At 41.1% G+C, this 17,447-nt stretch overlaps 1 protein-coding gene across 2 annotated transcripts in view; it reads right to left on the reverse strand.

The window, feature by feature from the left end:
- LOC109397833 (SET domain-containing protein SmydA-8) overlaps window positions 1-17,447 on the reverse strand; it is an 89,535-nt gene that overhangs the window by 38,942 nt on the left and 33,146 nt on the right. Inside the window, exons 1-3 of one of the 2 annotated variants that reach the window (XM_029855026.2) lie at window positions 11,179-11,308; window positions 10,536-10,721; window positions 9,876-10,407 (exon numbers count right to left, since the gene is read on the reverse strand). In XM_029855026.2, the coding sequence (XP_029710886.1) occupies window positions 9,876-10,407; window positions 10,536-10,721; window positions 11,179-11,199 (739 nt within the window). In that variant the 5' untranslated portion in view covers window positions 11,200-11,308. Of the gene's footprint in view, window positions 1-9,875; window positions 10,408-10,535; window positions 10,722-11,178; window positions 11,309-17,447 lie in introns of those variants that run through there. The other variant, XM_029855025.2, reaches the window with a different exon arrangement.

Genomic DNA, 17,447 nt, shown 5'->3' on the forward strand with positions numbered 1-17,447 from the left:
ATCAATAAGATATTAGCAGATTGAAGTTCTGTGGCTGCTCATTGCTCATCGTTATCAGCATTCTAACAACGTTCAACAATTTAAGCTTCTGATGGAAATAGAAAATGAAATATCCTCAAACTTTGGCTCATGAATTGCGTCAGAGATTTGGAAAGCTCCACAAGTAGGCAAATTCTAGCAGAAATAAAGTTCTCCTCGAACTTGCTCAGTTTGGTACATTCATGATTGCTGTTGAAAAAAATCTAACTAACATCTTTTACTTTCTACTCTCCATCTTATATTTCTAGCTTTAGATATTTTGAACCTTCCATCTTCATGGCATTAGTGCACTAATATCAAGAGATCGAAGATTTGATAAGTCTGAAGACTACTAAATAGGTACTCAATTGCGTGGATAGAGATTTTATGCTGATAACATAGAGTTTCTTGTGACCTTCTTTTTTCGTGGGATTCTCGGTTTGGCATAACTTCTGTTCTGAGGTTATCCATTTTCAGGAAGATGAGTTTCTGAAACCGAACCAGGGGATGTGGGTTTCAGTGGCACTTCAGTTGAGTAGCGGAGGGGTTAAGGAGTTTAAGGACAGGCTAATTAGGTTTTTTTTTGGGATGATAAAGGAAGGTATATAAGGTTTCTAAGGGAGGGTTCTAAGCAGTGAAGAGAATTGTCAGACAAAAGAGGCACAAAACAAGCAACAAAGAAGGTGCGACGATTATTCTTTATCCCTACTGGTAACAGATAATGACATGATCTCGACATTTTTTGTTGCAGACAAAACGGAAGCTGAATTTGTTGCGTACTTTTCAACTCGTGAATAATCAATTATTGCTAACCCAAAGTCGAAACTGTTTGATGATAGAGCTTCACCAGAGCTGCAGTGTTTACCGACTCGAAGTTACCGTTCGAAAATCGCAATGCAAGGATTAAAAATCACTAAACTCGTGGTGTACGATGTAAATCCCATTATTTTCAAGTTGGGACAAACTTATGTCGCATGGGTTTGTTTGTCGCAACAAATACAGGTTGCGACATTGTCATTATTGTTGCGCGATGGTTGAATTTTGATTCACTGGTTCTAAGCGAAGCGGAAGCAGCTGCTAGGTTAATCATAATGATTTTCAGTGAGATTTTAGGGGGAGCCTAAGAGAGGTTCTCGGAGGTTTCCGGTGGTTTAAAGAAGGGGAGGGTAGACAGGAATCTCAGGATAGTTTGAAGGATGGTGAGTGAAAGGAAGGATATGAAGGCCAGGTTTTTCTGAAAGGTTTCAAGAGAGGCTAGACAAGTTTTACGCGAAGTTAAAATGGGACGAGTGGGCAGAGTCTACAGCCGTGCCACGGAAGGCCTCAGCACGATTAGCGTTGATTGACAGTGGTGTTTTCAGTTGGTTTCAAGGGGGTTAAACGCGCGAGCGGAGGGGGGAGTGGTGATGAGGTCGTCTCTCGGAGGATTAAGAAGGGAGGGGTAAAGCGGATTTGAGATGATCGAATGGGGTTTAAGAAAGATCAAGGGGGAGACCAAGGCCAAGACTTTAGGGACATTTACGGTGTTAGTCTTATTCTTCAGAATCAAAATAAAAAGCAATTGCTTGAGCAATTTTTCCATGGATTTCTTCAGGGATTCCTCTAGGATCTCCTCTGGGAATTCCTTTAAGGATGCCTCATGGAATTCCTCTAAGATTGTCTCCAGAGATTCACCAGGATTTTTTTTTCAGGAATTCATCAAGGAATTCCTCCTAGGATTTCTCTAGGAATTCCTCTCCGAATTTCTACAGGGATTCCTCTAAGATCTCCTACAGGGATTAATCTCTAAATGCGTCTCGGAATTCCTTCAGGAATACCGCTTGGAATTCCTTCATGGATTCCTCTGGAAATCCTCCAGGGATTCCTCTATGAATTTCTCCAGAGATTCTTCTAGATATTTCTCAAAAGACTCTTCCAGATATTTCTTCAGTAATTCCTCAAGGAATTCCTTCAGCGATTCCTCTAGGAATTCCTCCAAGGCTTCCTTGCATTCCTCTAAGTATTCTCCGATGGATTCCACTATGAAATCATCTAGCGATTTCTCTGTGAATTCTTCCAGGGATTCTTCTATGAATTTCTTCAAGGCTTCCACTAGGATTTACCCCCACGGATTCCTCTAGCGATTCCTCTCCTCCTTCCTCCTTCCTCCAGGAATTCTTCGATGGATTCCTCCAGGAACTCCTTCCGGGATTTCGTCAGGCATTCATTCAGAGATTCCTCTAACAATTCCATCAGTATTCCCTCTAGAAAAATCTTCAAGGATTCCTCCAGAGATTCTTCTAGAAGTTCCTCCATGATATCCACTAGGATTTCCTCCAGGGATTTCTCTAGAAATTCCTTTTGAAATACCTCCGGGAATTCCTCTTAAAATACCTCCAGGGATTCCTTTAGTTATTTCTGCGTGGATTTCTCAAGGAATTCCCTCAGCGATTCCTCTAGGAATTCCTACAGGGATTCTTCTAGGAATGCCTCGAGGGATTTCTCTAGGAATTTCTCTAGGAAATTTCTCTCGGAAAGATATTCCACATCCTCCAGGATTTCCTCTAGGGATTCCATCAGGGATTCTTCTAGGAATTCCTCTAGAGGTCCGTCTTGGAATTCCGCCAGGGATTCCTCTAGGAGTTCTTCCAGGCATTTCTCCTGGGAATCCTCCGATGATTCCGCTAGGAATTCCTCCAGGGACTCATTTGGGAACTCCTCCAGGGATTCCTCTAGGAAGTCTCCAGGGATTTCTTGAGAAATTCCTCCTGGGTTTCCTCCAAGAATTACTCCAGGGTTCTTCTTGGATTTCCTTCAGGGATTCCTCTAGGAATTCCTTCAGGGATTCCTCTAAAATTTTTCCATGGATTCCTCACAAAATTTGTCAAGGAATCCCTTCAAGGACACCTTTACGAAATCCTCCATGAATTTCTTCAGAAAATCCTCCTGGGATTCCTCTGTGAAATCTTTCTGGGATTCCTGGATTGCTCCAGGGATTCCTCTAGGAAATTTTCCAGGGTTTCCTCTAGGAGTTTCACCAGAAAATCCTTTAGGAATTCCTCCAGGAATTCCTCCGGGAAATTCTCCAGGGATTCTTCCAGGAATTCATCAAAAGATTTCTCTAAGAATTCCTCCAGAGATTCGTCTAGGAATTCCTCCAGGGATTCCACTAGGTCTTCCTCTAGGGATTCCTCTAGAAATTCCTTTTGAAATACCTCCAGGGATTCCTCTCAACATACATACCTCCAAAAAATCCGTTAGTAATTTCTGCATGGGTTTCTCAAGGGATTTCTCTAGGAATTCCCCCGGGTTTTGCTCTAGAAATTCCTCTAGAAACTCGCCATGAAATTCCTTTACAGCTTTTCTAGAAATTCCTTCAGGAATTCCTCCGGGTATTTCTAAGGAGTGTATCGTAATGTAGTTGAAAATGTTTACAATAGCCTCAAAAATAGTTTAATACAACTCTTAAGTAATTTTATTTTTGGAGATACTGTATAAATCCTTAAAAAAAGTAATGGCTTTCATGATTTTCTAAAAATGTTCTTTTAATTGGGTTTTTAACCTAGATTCCTGAACGCATGTTTTTAAATTTTTGCACACCTTCTAAAAAAACGAAATTGCAAAACAAGTTCGATAATGTTCGAAAATTGTTAAGGTACCCCGGGGCAAGTGGGACCTAAAAAAATGCTAGTTTAGTTTTGTCAAGCCAAAAAATTTCAAACATCAATGATTTTATAATTCCAATGGTTCTAAAAGACATTGTTGGTATATTTCTTCTTATTAACGGGCATAAAAATGTTTTCAAAATGTTTACATTCTGTATGTTATGCATATAATGAAAAGTGGAGCAGATCTTCATTTACTCCGTATCATGGGGCAAGTGGGACCTATTCGGAATGTTTACACAAATGACTTAATATAATTGCTGCTTATATGTAAAGTAGCATAACTTATAAATATCTTATACGAATAACTATGTTTAGCGATTTATGTTGGAAGAGTTTTGTGGTATCGTGCATAAATTACGTAACACATATAATGACGAATCTCTGAGAAAAAAAAATGATTTAACTCTAGCACCTCGAGCAAAACGAATTGATTTTTTTTTTAAACAAAACGCACCATAAAGTTAAACACCGAAAGATCTCCAAACTTGTTTTTTATATCACGTAGTTGATAAATCTTGCCAAAAGATTTTTCAAGATTTACAGATGTTATGTTTTCCCTTACATAATTTTACGATCATTAAATAAATATGTTTAAATCGTGAACTTTGAATAAGTCGTTTTCCAATTTTTTCATAATGTTCCATAACACTCAGAAAAACTCATTATGCAACGAAAAACGAAAAAATAATAGAATTTGCTTAGACGAAAATATGAAAAATAGATGGTTTCGAAACAAAACATGTTCTACCCAAGACTTTACCATTTCAAACAGCTATATCATCAGAATAGAAGTAATTAAGTATAATTAAACGAATGATTACTTAAGGTGCCGATTTTTACATCACTTATGTGTAAATTTCGACTTAGGCTGAAGAAAGCGAGGTCAAACTATGAAAATATGTTAGTTTACTCTCATAGGTCTCACTTGCCCCAGATGCTGAAATGCACTGGGGCAAGTGAGAGCAGTTATCTAAAGGCAAAAAGTGAAAATAAATTACAGCATAATCGCTTAAAATAATTTGCATGCACTCTAAATATTATCCTAAAACCGAAAAAGTTTTACATTATTTGTTATTCTATTTTAAAACGACGAATGTAGAAGAGTACGTTAATCTCACTTAGTGAATTGAAAATAACATATGAACAACTATAACATATATGGTCTCTTTATGGTGAGAACAATAATAATTTTTGAATTCAAAGTATACGTTGGTGTGATACCTATATTTTCCATGAAGAATGTTTGCCTTAAAAATTAAAAATAAACAAAATTATAGCTGTAGGTCTCACTTGCCCCGGATTCTCACTTGCCCCGGGGTACCTTAACTTTTTGTGCAAATTAATAAGTTCCAGAATCCTCATGATATAGGCAAATTGTTTTTTTTAAGTAAAATCTCCACTGCATTTAAGCGCAATTCTTAAAAATGAAAAAAGACCATTTTTGAGGAACCCCTTTTTTTCATGCTCCTCCAAATCATGTTTACGCAAATAAAAAATACATAAAATGAAAAATTCGCATTTTTTTAAATAGGGTATGTTTTTTAATTTATGGACGAGAAAGTTAGATCAAATAATGGAATTTTATAACCTTTTAAGATATTAAAAGCAGAACTTCAAAGTTTGACCAAAAAATAGACGTTTTTTGGAGTGGATCATTTTGTAGATATTGGAGATTTTTCTATCGAAAATATGAATTTTGAAAGTCGGTGTTGAATGATATGTTATGTATACATAACTATTAACAAGCATCAATATTTTCCAGATTTTTTATCGTACACATTTTATTCGCTACAGACTTTTGAAATGTTGAAAAATCTTAAAAAAATTGCATTTTGTGCAGATTTTTATTTTGTGAGGTGTGTTCATTTAACCATATTTTCAATAATACTAAACATTTTCCAAATTTTTCCAAGCTGTTCTAAACTTAACTATATTGTGAAGATTTTATAGAAGAACCGAAAAGAAAAGAACAACCCAGCTTCGAGATAGAGCATCCTGAACATTTTCGAATACTTTCCGATACACTCCTTATAGGGATTTCTATAGGAATTTCTGAAAGAAATCCATCAGGATTTTTTTCAGGAATTCATCTAGGAAGGATTGCTGTGAGAAATCCTCCAAGAATTCCTCTAAGAATTCTTCCATGTATTCCTCTAAGATTTCTTCCAATGTCAAAATTCGTCTCGGAATTCATTCAGAGACACCAGGGATTCTGATGGATATTTCTCCAAAGATTCCTCCAGGAATTTATTCAGAAATTCTATTAGAAATTCCTTCACGTATTCTTCTAGAGATTTTTCCAGGATCATCTAGGAATTCCTCCAGGGACTCCTCCATTAATTCCTCCAGGGTTTCCTCTAGAAATTTCTCCAGGGATTCCTCTGGGAATTCCTCCGGGGATATCTCTAGCAATTCCTACAGGAAGTCCCTAGGAATATACCCCGAGATTACTTTAGGATTTTTTTCAGGGATCCCTTAAGAAAACTCTTCAGGGATTCCTTTAGGAAATTCTTCAGGGATTCTTCCAGGGATTCCTCCAGGAATTCCTCCAGGGATTCCTTTATGAGTTCCTCTTGCTATTCCTTTGGAGATTCTTTTAGGAATATCTCCGGAGAATTCTCTAGGAATCCCTCCAGAGACTAGGAATTCTATGGATTTCCCTTGGAATTCGTCCAGGGATTCCTCTAGGAAGTCCTCCGAGGACATCTCTAGGAATTTCTCTGCGAATTCTTTCAGGGTTTCCTCTAGGAATTCCTCCATGGATTCCACCAGGAGCTCCTCCAGGAATTCCTCTAGGAATTCTTCCATGGATTCCTCTGGTTATTCCTCCAGGGATTTCTTGAGGAATTATTTCAGGGATTCCACTAGGAATTCTTCCAGGGATTCCTCTAAGAATACTTCCAAGGATTCGTCTAGGAATTTCTCCAGGGATTTCTCTAGGAACTCCTTCAGGAATTCTTCTATGAATTCCTCATGGGATTCCTCTAGGAATTCTTCCAGGGATTCTTCTAAGAATTCTTCTAAGGCTTCGTCTAGGGTTTTCTCCAGGGATTGCTCTAGGAATTCCTTCAGGGATTCCTCTATGAACTCCTCCTGGGATTCCTCTAGGAAATCCTCCAGGGATTTCTCTAGGAATTCTTCCAAGGATTGGACTATGCCGGGGCCCGTGGCGCAATTGGTTACTCGTTTGCTTCATAAGCAGATGGTCATGGGTTCGATCCCAACCCCGGCACTTTCGTCAGTTGCTCTTTCCACCTGAGAGCAGTTGACACTGACCCTCTTCTGAGCCCATGGCTCAAACGGACCCGGATACATGGACATCGGCGAACGGCTCCTCATAATGGACCCCTAATCGAACTGGAAAAAGGAACAAACAACAGCTACACATCAACATGCTCATCATTCTACCATGATAGGGTAGAAAGAAAGTGAAAGCAGCGCAAAAGGCAATTAGTTCGATATAGTAGAATTAGATTAGAATACATTTAGGTGCTGTACAAAGTGTAAGTACAGCTTCCAATTGGAATCGCTCACGCAGTGCCCTAGTGGACAAAAGAGCTGTAAATTTGGTTAAGTGATTGAAGAATAAAAAAGGATTCCACTAAGCATTTCTCCAGGGATTCCTATAGGAATTCCTTCAAGGATTCGACTACGAATTTCTTCAAGGATTCGTCTAGGAATGCATCAGGGATTCCTCAAGGAATTCCTTCAGGAATTACTCTAGGAATTCCTTCAGGGATTCCTCTTGGAAATCTTCCAGAGATTCCCCTTTGAATCCCTCTAGGGATGCCTCTAGCAAATCCTCTAGAGAATTCTCTAGGTATTCCTCCAGGGATTTCTCTAGGAATTCCACCTGGGATACCTTTAGGGATTCCTCCAAGGATAACTCCAAAACTTTCTCCAGGGATTCCTCTCGAATTCGATTTCGGAATCCCTTCAAAAATACGTTTTGGAATTCCATCATGGATTCTTCTGGAAATCTTACAGAGATATTCCCTTCGGAATTCCTTGAAGGATTGTTCTAAATATTTCTTTTAAGATTCCTCCAGAAATTCCCTCTGAAATTCCTTTAGGAATTTCTGCAGCGATTCCTCTCGGAATCTAAAGGGATTCTTCTAGGCATTTCTCAAAGAATTCCTCTAGGGACTCCTCTAGGGTATTCTCCAGAAATTTCTCTTGGACTTTTTCCAGGAATTTCTCTTTAAATTCCTCCAGGGATTCTTCTAGATATTTCTCTAAGGATTCCTCCAGGAATTTCTTCAGAAATACCACTAGGAATTCCTTTAGCATTTCCCCTTGGAATTACTACAGGAATTTTCCTAGGAATTCCTCCAGGGATTCCCCAAAGAATGAATCCTCTCCAGTTCCTTCAGGAATTTCTCTAGAAATTCCTCCAGGGATTCTTGTCGGTATTCCTCTAGGGATTCCTCTAGGAATTCCTCCACGGATTCCTTTAGGGATTTCCCCAGGGATTCCTCAAGGAATCCTCCAGGGATTCCTCTAGCAATTCCTCAAGAGTGTCCTCTTGGAATTCCTCTAGGAATTTCTTTTGGAATTCCTCTAGGAATTTGTTTTGGAATTCCTCTAGGAATTTCTTTTGGAATTCCTCTAGGAATTTCTTTTTGAATTCCACTGGAGATTTTTTTAGGAATTTCTCCGGAGATTTCTCTAGGAATTACTTCAGGGATACTTCTAGGAATTCCTCCAGGGATTCCTCTTGGTATTCCTCTAAGGATTCCTCTAGAAATTCCTCCACGGATTCCTTTAGGGATTCCTCCGGGGATTCCTTATGCTATCCTTCAGGGATTCCTCTAGCAATTCCTCAAGAGTTTCCTCTTGGAATTCCTGCAGGGATTCCTCAAGGAATTTATTTTGGAACTCCTCTAAGAATTTCTGTTGGAGTTCCGCTGGACATTTTTTTTTTAATTTCTCCGGAGATATCTCTAGGAATCCGTCCAGGGATTCCTCTAGGAATTACTCCAGGGATTCTTCTGGGAATCCTTCTGGGGATTTCCATAGGAATTCCTTCAGGAATCCTCCAGGATTTTCTCTAACAATTCCTCAAGGGATTCCTGTTGGAATTCCTCCAGGGATTCCTCTAGGAATTTCATTAAGAATTCCTCTGGTGATTTTTTTTAGGAATTGCTCCGGGGATTTCTCTAGGAAACCCTCCATAGATTGCCCTAGGAATTACTCTAGGGATTTTCCAACGGATTACTCTAGGAATTTCTCCAGGGATTCCTTTACAAATTTCTTTAGGGATTCCTCTAGGAATTCATTAGGGATTTCTTTAGAAATTACTTTTGGAATTCCTCTGGAGATTTTTTTAGGAATTCCTCCGAGGATTCTCTAGGAATTACTCTAGGGTTTTCTTCAGGAATTCGTCCAGGTATTTCTCAAGGAATCCCTCCGGAGATTCCTCTGGAAATTCATCCATGGGTTTCTCTTGGTCTTCCTCCAGGGATGCCTCTCCCAGGGATTCCTCCAGGAATTCCCGCAGGGATTTTTCTAATGATTTCTTTGAAAATTCCTCTAGAAATTCCTCCACGTATTTCTCCAAGGATTCCTCAAGAAATTTCTCTTATTACACCTCCAAGGATTCAACTAATAATTCTTCCTGGTAGCAACTCCTACAGGGATTTCTCTAGGAAATTCACTGTTATTTTTTTTTAGGACTTACTTCAGAGATTCTTCTAGGAATTTCTCTAGAAGTACTTCCAGAGATTGTTCCAGCAATTCATTAGGGATTCCTCCAGGAATTCCTCCAAGAGTTTCGCCAGGGATTCTTTAATTAAAAGTTTGCAGAAACACCCTCCAGTAATCCCGCAGTGAATCCTTAAGAAAATCCTGCAGGCATTCCTTCAGGAATTATCCCACAGACTTCTTCAGAAATTCTCCCATGAATGTCATTAAGAATTCCGGCAATTATACCTCCAAGAACTGCTCTACGCATTTGATCCACGGTAGTCCTTCTGCTCAGTGCAAGAAAACAGGGGCCCATATATCCGATCCGGATCGATTTCCGGTAGGTTCAGTATCTTCCGGTAGGTTCAGAATATCATCGTACCTACCACACGATATACACACGCAAGATGGTTATTGGCAGAGGAAGCTCTCAGTTAATAATTGTGGAGCTGAGAAGCAGGCTTTGCCCCAGTTGGGACGTTACGTCAAGAAGAAGAAGAAGAAGTAACGGCACCACCCACTCACCTGTAGCCACCACAACCAGCCGCAGTTTCGCATCGAAATAGTGTTTGGTGTTCGGTCGACAGTGGTGGGACATCATGGCCCCCAGCTCGTACAGACCCCGAACCTTCACGTCCCGCTCCGGTAGCCGTACGTCGTAGCAGTTGGTGTCCAGAATGGCAGCGATTTGCAGCAGCTCGTGCTCGGTGACCTCCGGCCGCATTCCGAGGACGTCCCGCACAAATGGCACCAGATTGGAGCGGAGGGCCGCGTAGAGGGGCGTTTTGAGACGTGTTTCCAGGTGCGACTCCAAGGTGAGGAAGGTGTCCTGGAAGCGCTGGGGGTTGGATCGCTTGAGGAGGAGGGCTCGCAGGGGAACCACCACACAGTAGGAGGATTCTTTGCGGGTTGGTTCGGAGGGGCTGAAATGGATCCGGGAACGGACGGCGTTGGATGACCGGGCCAGCAGGGGGCATTCGTCCTTGTGTTGGGATGCGGTTTCGCATGCGGGACCGCACAAAGGCCAACTGCAGTGACGACAGTGATGAAAGTCAGTCTGCGAATGAGTTTATATTTTGGGATTGATTGACGTTTTTTTTTTTTCAATTATTAATGTATTGCAACTGCGGGCGAGGCTGATCGCTCATTACGGTAAAAACACAAAAACAACGGCATAAAACCCACCGGTGGAGCATCATCAGTCGTGCGTTGTAATATTTGCGGTGCCAAGCTTCGATGGCAACCGAGGCAAACCGCTGTGCTGGCAATTTTCGGACCCAACAGCAGAGGGGTGTCGGTGTAGATGACTTCGCCACGGTTGATTGGACGGGTGGCCGTTAGGTGGCGCCCGAGTACTGCGTTGTTGGAGATCTGCATTATGGAGAGGTATTTAAATTAAAATTTTCCATTGAATCATAGAAAACTATGCATTGAGAGCGTTCATTTGCAATTGGAAATAATAATGAGTCCATTTCCGTCCATGCTGACAGTGCAAGTGCATCTGTTCTAGCAAGAAAAAAACAACTCCAATCAATTTGATAAGTTGTTCTACTGTTACCTACTGAGAATTTTGTTTGTTAATTATTGAAACCTTTTACAATTGCATAATTAATTTATGGTAGGAAACAGAAATTCAGGGAAATCCTGATTCAGCCAACAACTACGAAATCAAAACCGACCAGATTCAGGAACAAGCAAGCTTAAAGTTTCCAGTTTTTTTTTTGTCAACTTCTGGGAACCTATCATTTCACATATGTATGTATGTACATTCCAAAAAAAGCTAAGGGCAGATAAAAGCAAAGAAGAAGACCTTTTGATGGATACAAACCCATGAATGCCTACGAAACATACGGGGCACCGGAACAGTCTGATGTATGATACGGATTTAAACAGAAAAGCTGGGTAGGGGATTGCAAAAAACAGCAAAAAAGGTTTCATTCATAACTGGAAGAAAGTCAAACCAGATGTGGGCTTGGTGTGGGCTGAGAGCTTAACAAATGATCCATTTCGGTTGTTGGGTTTCTGGAAAACGAAAAGGAATGATGAAATGCTGGCTAATGATTTGACAAAAGGACCTTCTTTTTTCATCATGAGCATATCGTGGAATAGATGAATAGATAGTGTTCTTTGTGGTGGATTTTGACGGTTGACACATATTGTCAAGTAACAATACCAAGTGGACAAAAATAGTTCAAAACACTAAAAATAAATTTGTATCCCCTCTGGGCTAAAAATCTCGTTAATACAAATACATGTTCAGTGAGAAAACCTTTTGATCCTTCAGTGAAGTTCCTAATCCACTACCAAATTCCTGAACTTGATGAATTGAGGAAATATTCCACAAACGTGGCTTACGACATTAGTGGAATTAACCTGTTCGCGCGACAAAATACACAGAGAATGAACAAATGTGACTTGGCTCACCATTCTCAACGGAGTAGCGTTGGGCAATTTTGAATCGATGTTCGCAACATCGACGTTTCTGTTCCGATTAATCGATTTTTTGAATCGATGTTGAAGCGCCATGAAATCGATCGAATCGGTTTTTACATTCGATTTTTCTTTCGATTCAAAAATATTTAATTTCTTTTTTTTTAGAATTTTACCATTAAAAAATACATAAAATCGAGGGTAAATATATATATATATATATATATATATATAATCTAGGTTCCACTAAATCGAGGTATGCCTGTATATCTCAGGTTTCTTGGGCAATCTCTCCCAAGAGTCCAAGTGAATCTTTATAAAAATTCTGGAGAAATCCGTCTCATGGTCGAGAAAGTCCCTTTTATAATTCTAGCGCATCCTTCTCGGGTTGTTTCTAGGTTAGTCCATCTCTGAATTCCGAACATTTTTTGTTTTGAGAATCCCTCTCAGGATTCTAGATAAATTTCCCTTAATAATGTGACAGATCCTCTCTTCGGATCCCTCTCAGAGTTCTGGTGCAATCTCTTTCAGGATTCTAATGGGATGTCTTTCAATACTGCAGGAGAATTTCTCTCAGGATTCTGGAAGAATCCTCCAGGGAGGTCTGGGGATATCTGTCTAAGCATTCTGGGAGAATCCCGAGGAAAAACTTCTCTCAGGATTCTGAGGCAATCCATCACAGGATTCAGGGATCCATCTCAGAAAATTGAAGTTATCTCTCCCAGGATCAGCGATGCCAGATGGTTTTCTGTATCACTCGTTCAAAAATCTGTATCCCATACAAAATTTAGGTGAAAAATCTGTATTCCATACAAATGAAAAATCTGTTTTTCATACAACCGCAATCTGTACAGATGCTCAAAAATCTGTATAATACAGATAAATCTGTATAAATGGCATCCCTGCCTAGGGTTGAAGGGAAATCCTTAACAGAATTAAGGGAGTACTCCTATTGGAACAGTCTTTCTCTCTTTTCTGGGATAAGGTCTCTCAGGATGGTGGTGTGATAATTTTCAGTATTTTGAATGAATCTCTCACAAAATTTCTGGAGGAATTTTTGTCAGCAGTATTATATGGGAACCCCTATCAGATTTCTGGGGAATCTCTGGATTCTAAGGGAATTCATTTCAGGATTTTGGGGTATTCCCTACCAAGGGAGAAATCCCTTACTGGATTCTAAGAAATTTCTGGATAATCTGGGTTGATTCCTCTAAGGATTCTGGAAGACCTCACTTAGGATCCCACTCAGAATTCTGAGGAAATTTTTCGCAGCATTCTCAGGAACTCCTCTGAGACTTCTTGGAGAATCATACTCAGCATTCTCAGAGTTGTGGCGAAATTCCTTTCAGAATTCTTGGGGAATATTCCTTAGGATTCAAGGACAATCTCACACAGGATTCTAGTAGTATCCTTCTCAGGATCGTAAGATCCTTTTATGATTCAGGGGTTATATCACTAAGTATTCTGCGGGTACTCATCCCAAGATTCTCTGAAAATACGGCTTTCTGGGGTAATCCCCGTCAGGATTCTTAGAAAAAAATTTCTCAAGATTCTGGGGAATTTGTCTCACGATTCTGAAGAAGTCCTTGGGATTCTGGGGCTATATTTTTTCAAGAATCTGGGGCACGAGATTCTGGGTAGAATTATCCAGAGAAATTTGGATTTTGGATAGATTTTGTGATTCCTCTTAGGGTTCGGAAGAAATCCTTCTCAGCATTCTACGAGAATCCCAGTGGAGTTCTGTTTCCTGTATTCTGGAGCAGTTGCTCCCAGAAATCCCTTTCAGGATTCTTGGAGAATCCCTCCTAGTAATCATAGAAAATCCCTGACATGACTATGGGAAGATTCTCTTGTGGTTCTGGTTGTAATAATTTAAATTATTCTAGAGGAATCACTCTCAGAGTTCTGGGACAACCCCTTCAGGAGTTTAGGGGAGTTCTTTCAAAGATTCTGAGAGAATGTCTTTCAGGAATCTGCGGTATTTTTTCTGTTTTATGTGTGAATACCGCTCAGAATTCCAGAGAATACCGCTCAGAATTCCAGAGAATCCTTCTCAGGATGCTGGGGAAGTTCATTCTAGATGTTTTTGCAATCCCTTCCAGGAAGAATCCTTATCAGATTTTCGGAAAAATTCCGCTTTGGTTTCTAGAAATATTTCTCTCAAGAACCTGGAAGAACCCCTCTTATGATCGATCTCAGGATTCTGGCAGAACTATTCTCAGCATCTAAAGGATCCCGTAACGTGGGTAGATCACCATGGAATGGTACGTAACGGCGTAAGATCAACCACATCAAGCATCAATTTTGCTATTTTCCTGCCAAAACTGGGAGCATTGATTGAAACTTGATGTGTTTTAGTGGTGTTTCTGTTATTTAATGTTTTCACTTTACTGCGAACGATTTCTGTTTTTATTTGCATATTAATTTTTTCCTCTTCAATCTTGTGTTTGTCAAACATTGATTGATTGCCTCAATCCTTCGGCTCCTTCAATATCTTCAGTATGGATATGCAGATGTATATGTTATTTATATTGTTGTTTTGTACACTAATATACTTTCTTTCTGGAATATCGAGGTAAATTCATTTAACAGATCTGTAAACCAACCATCAAATGTCAACTGCACTCTAGGTTGTCGAAGAGAACTCCTCAAAACAATCCCACCCTACTAACACAAATGCCTTTTCCTTAACGTCTATGGAGATAGTTTGGGTATCCTGTATCTTCAAGTAGGCGTTAAACTAACATTCCTACCCTTTCCTAGCGATTGTAAGGACGTGGCCGGGTATACAATGTGATCTTTGTTTCGACCAACTCTAACACGTAGAAAAACGCGTTAATCACAATCGTTATTTTAGCGACACAACGTGTTAGATTTTGCAAAACATATGAAGCTGAGCATTGTATAGCCACCCACGATGTGTACGTGTACAATCGCCTATGCTATGCTATGCTATGCTAATTATTCTCAGCACTCTAAAGGATTTCACCCAGGATTTTCGGGGAATTCTGGGAGAATACTGAAAAGTTTCTTTGAGGGAACCTTTCTCAGGATTCTGGAGTAATCCTTTTTGGGGTTCTAAGCTACCCTTTTCTGGAGTCTGGGTTATTTCTATTAAGTTTCTTGGGTGATTCATCTTAGAATTCCGGAAATCTTTTTTTGTGAGAATCTCTCAGTATTCTAGATGAAGTTATCTCAAAAATGTGGAAGAACCGCTCTAAACCTGATTCTGAGATAAATTCACTTTGGATTCTGGAACATTTTGGGAGAATTCCAAGGGACAATCTATCACAGGATTCTGGGAAAATTCCGGTCGGACTCTGAGAAAATCCGTCTCATAGATATGGAGTAATCTCTCTCAGGATTCTAGGAAAATCCCTAATAGAATTCAGAGTGAATTCCTACCAAGATACCGAAAGAGTCTCCAGTTAGCCTAATGGTTAAGGCTATGAATCGCCAATCCGGAGACGGCGGGTTCAATTCCCGTTTCGGTCTGGATAATTTTCTCGACTCCCTGGGCATAGAGCATCATTGTACTTGCCTCACAATTACAAATTCATGCAACGGCAGGCAAAGAAAGCCCTTCAATTAAAAACTGTGGAAGTGCTCAAAGAACACTAAGTTGAAGCGAGGCAGGCCGAGTCCCAGTGGGGACGTCGAGTCATAAAGAAGAAGAAGAATACCGAAAGAGTCTTGCTTTCTTTTCTAGGTAATGTTGCTCAGGATTCTGGTGTAATCATTTTCAGCATTCTGAAGAAATCTCTCTCATAATTCTAGAGGAACTCCTTTAAGAATTCTGGAGGAGGCTCTTCAAAGATTATCCCAGTACTATATGGGAATACTTTTCAGAGTTCTGAGGAATCTCAGGATCTCAGGATTTTTCTTTATATTCAAAAATATTAGTTTCATTTTTTTTTTTCAGAACGCACGAAATGCTGCACCACGCCCAGCTAGATCCAAAGTGGTAGCCCCATCAGCGTGGTCGTCCCAGTGTTGGTTGGGACGTTAAACAGAACTGGCACGATGGCCCTCCGGCGAGACAGGAGTGTTGGCGTAGGCCCTATAAGCCACCCGTGCAAATCCCCATTACGAATAACATAGGAGTAAATATGACTCGATACAATCGGCAAAGACCAACGCGACGAAACAAGGACTACGATTGGAAACTTGGAACATGGAATTGCAAGTCACTTGGTTTCGCAGGATGTGACAGGATAGTGTACGACCAACTACTTCCCCGCAACTTCGACATCGTGGCGTTGCAGGAACTTTGTTGGACTGGACAGAAAGTGTGGAAAAGCGGGCATCGAGCGGCTACCTTCTACCAAAGCTGTGGCACCACCAATAAACTGAGAACAGGATTTATAGTGTTGGGCAAGATGCGACTAACGTGTGATCGGGTGGCAACCGATCATCGCAAGTATGTGCATGTTGAGAGTTATGGGCCGTTTCTTCAACTACAGCATCATCAACGTCCACTGTCCACACGAAGGGAGACCTGATGACGAGAAAAAAGCATACTACGCGCAGTAAGAGCAAACATCCGATGGTTGCTCGCCGCGTGACGTGAAAATCGTTGTCGGCGACATGAACGCGCAGGTAGGAAAGGAGGAAATGTACAGACCGGTAACCGGGCGAAACAGCCTGTACGCCGTATCAAATGATAACGGCCAGCGATGCGTAAACTTTGCAGCCTCCCGTGGTATGGTAGCCCGAAGCACCTTCTTCCCCCGCAAAGATAACCACAAAGCCACCTGGAGATCACCCGACCATCAAACAGAAAACCAAATCGACCACGTTCTAATCGACGGTAAATTCTTCTCGGATATAACCAATGTCCGCACATACCTCAGTGCGAATATAGATCCGGATCACTACCTAGTCGGTGTATGCATGCGCTCAAAACTTTCGACGGTTATCACCACGCGTCGAAGTCGAACGCCGCGGCTCAACATCGAGCAGCTGCGTAACGTAGAAGTGGCTCAAGACTACGAGCAGCAGTTAGCAGTGGCCCTACCAACAGAAGAGCAGCTTGGCGCGGCTACACTTGAAGATGGCTGGAGGGACATCCGATCCGCCATAGGTAGTACCTCGGCTGCAGCACTAGGCTTCGTGACTCTGAATCACAGAAACGACTGGCACGACGGCGAATGTGAACAGTTGAAAAACGAGAAGAATGCAGCATGGGCGAGAATGCTGCAACACCGTACGAGAGCGAATGAGGCACGTTACAAACAGGCGCGGAACAGGCAGAACTCAGTCTTCCGGATGAAGAAGCGCCAGCAGGAAGAACGAGATCGCGAAGCGATGGAAGAGCTGAACCGCGCTAAGGACACACGGAAGTTCTACGAGAAGCTGAAACGCTCGCGCAGAGGCTTTGTACCACAAGCCGACATGTACCGAGATAATCACGAGAATCTTCTCACAAACGAGCGTGAGGTGGTCGAGAGGTGGCGGCAGCATTACGATGAGCACCTCAATGGCGACGTTGCAAGTACCGAAGGTGGCGTGGTAACAGATCTTGGAGTATGTGCACAGGACGAAAGAGTTCCGGCCCCTGACCTCCAAGAGATTGAGGAGGAGGTTGGCCGGTTGAAAAACAACAAAGCCGCTGGAGCAGATCAACTATCAAACGAGCTTCTAAAATACGGTAAAGAAACACTGGTG

Source organism: Aedes albopictus, chromosome 1 (genome assembly GCF_035046485.1).
Source record: "Aedes albopictus strain Foshan chromosome 1, AalbF5, whole genome shotgun sequence".
NCBI lineage: Eukaryota > Metazoa > Arthropoda > Insecta > Diptera > Culicidae > Aedes > Aedes albopictus.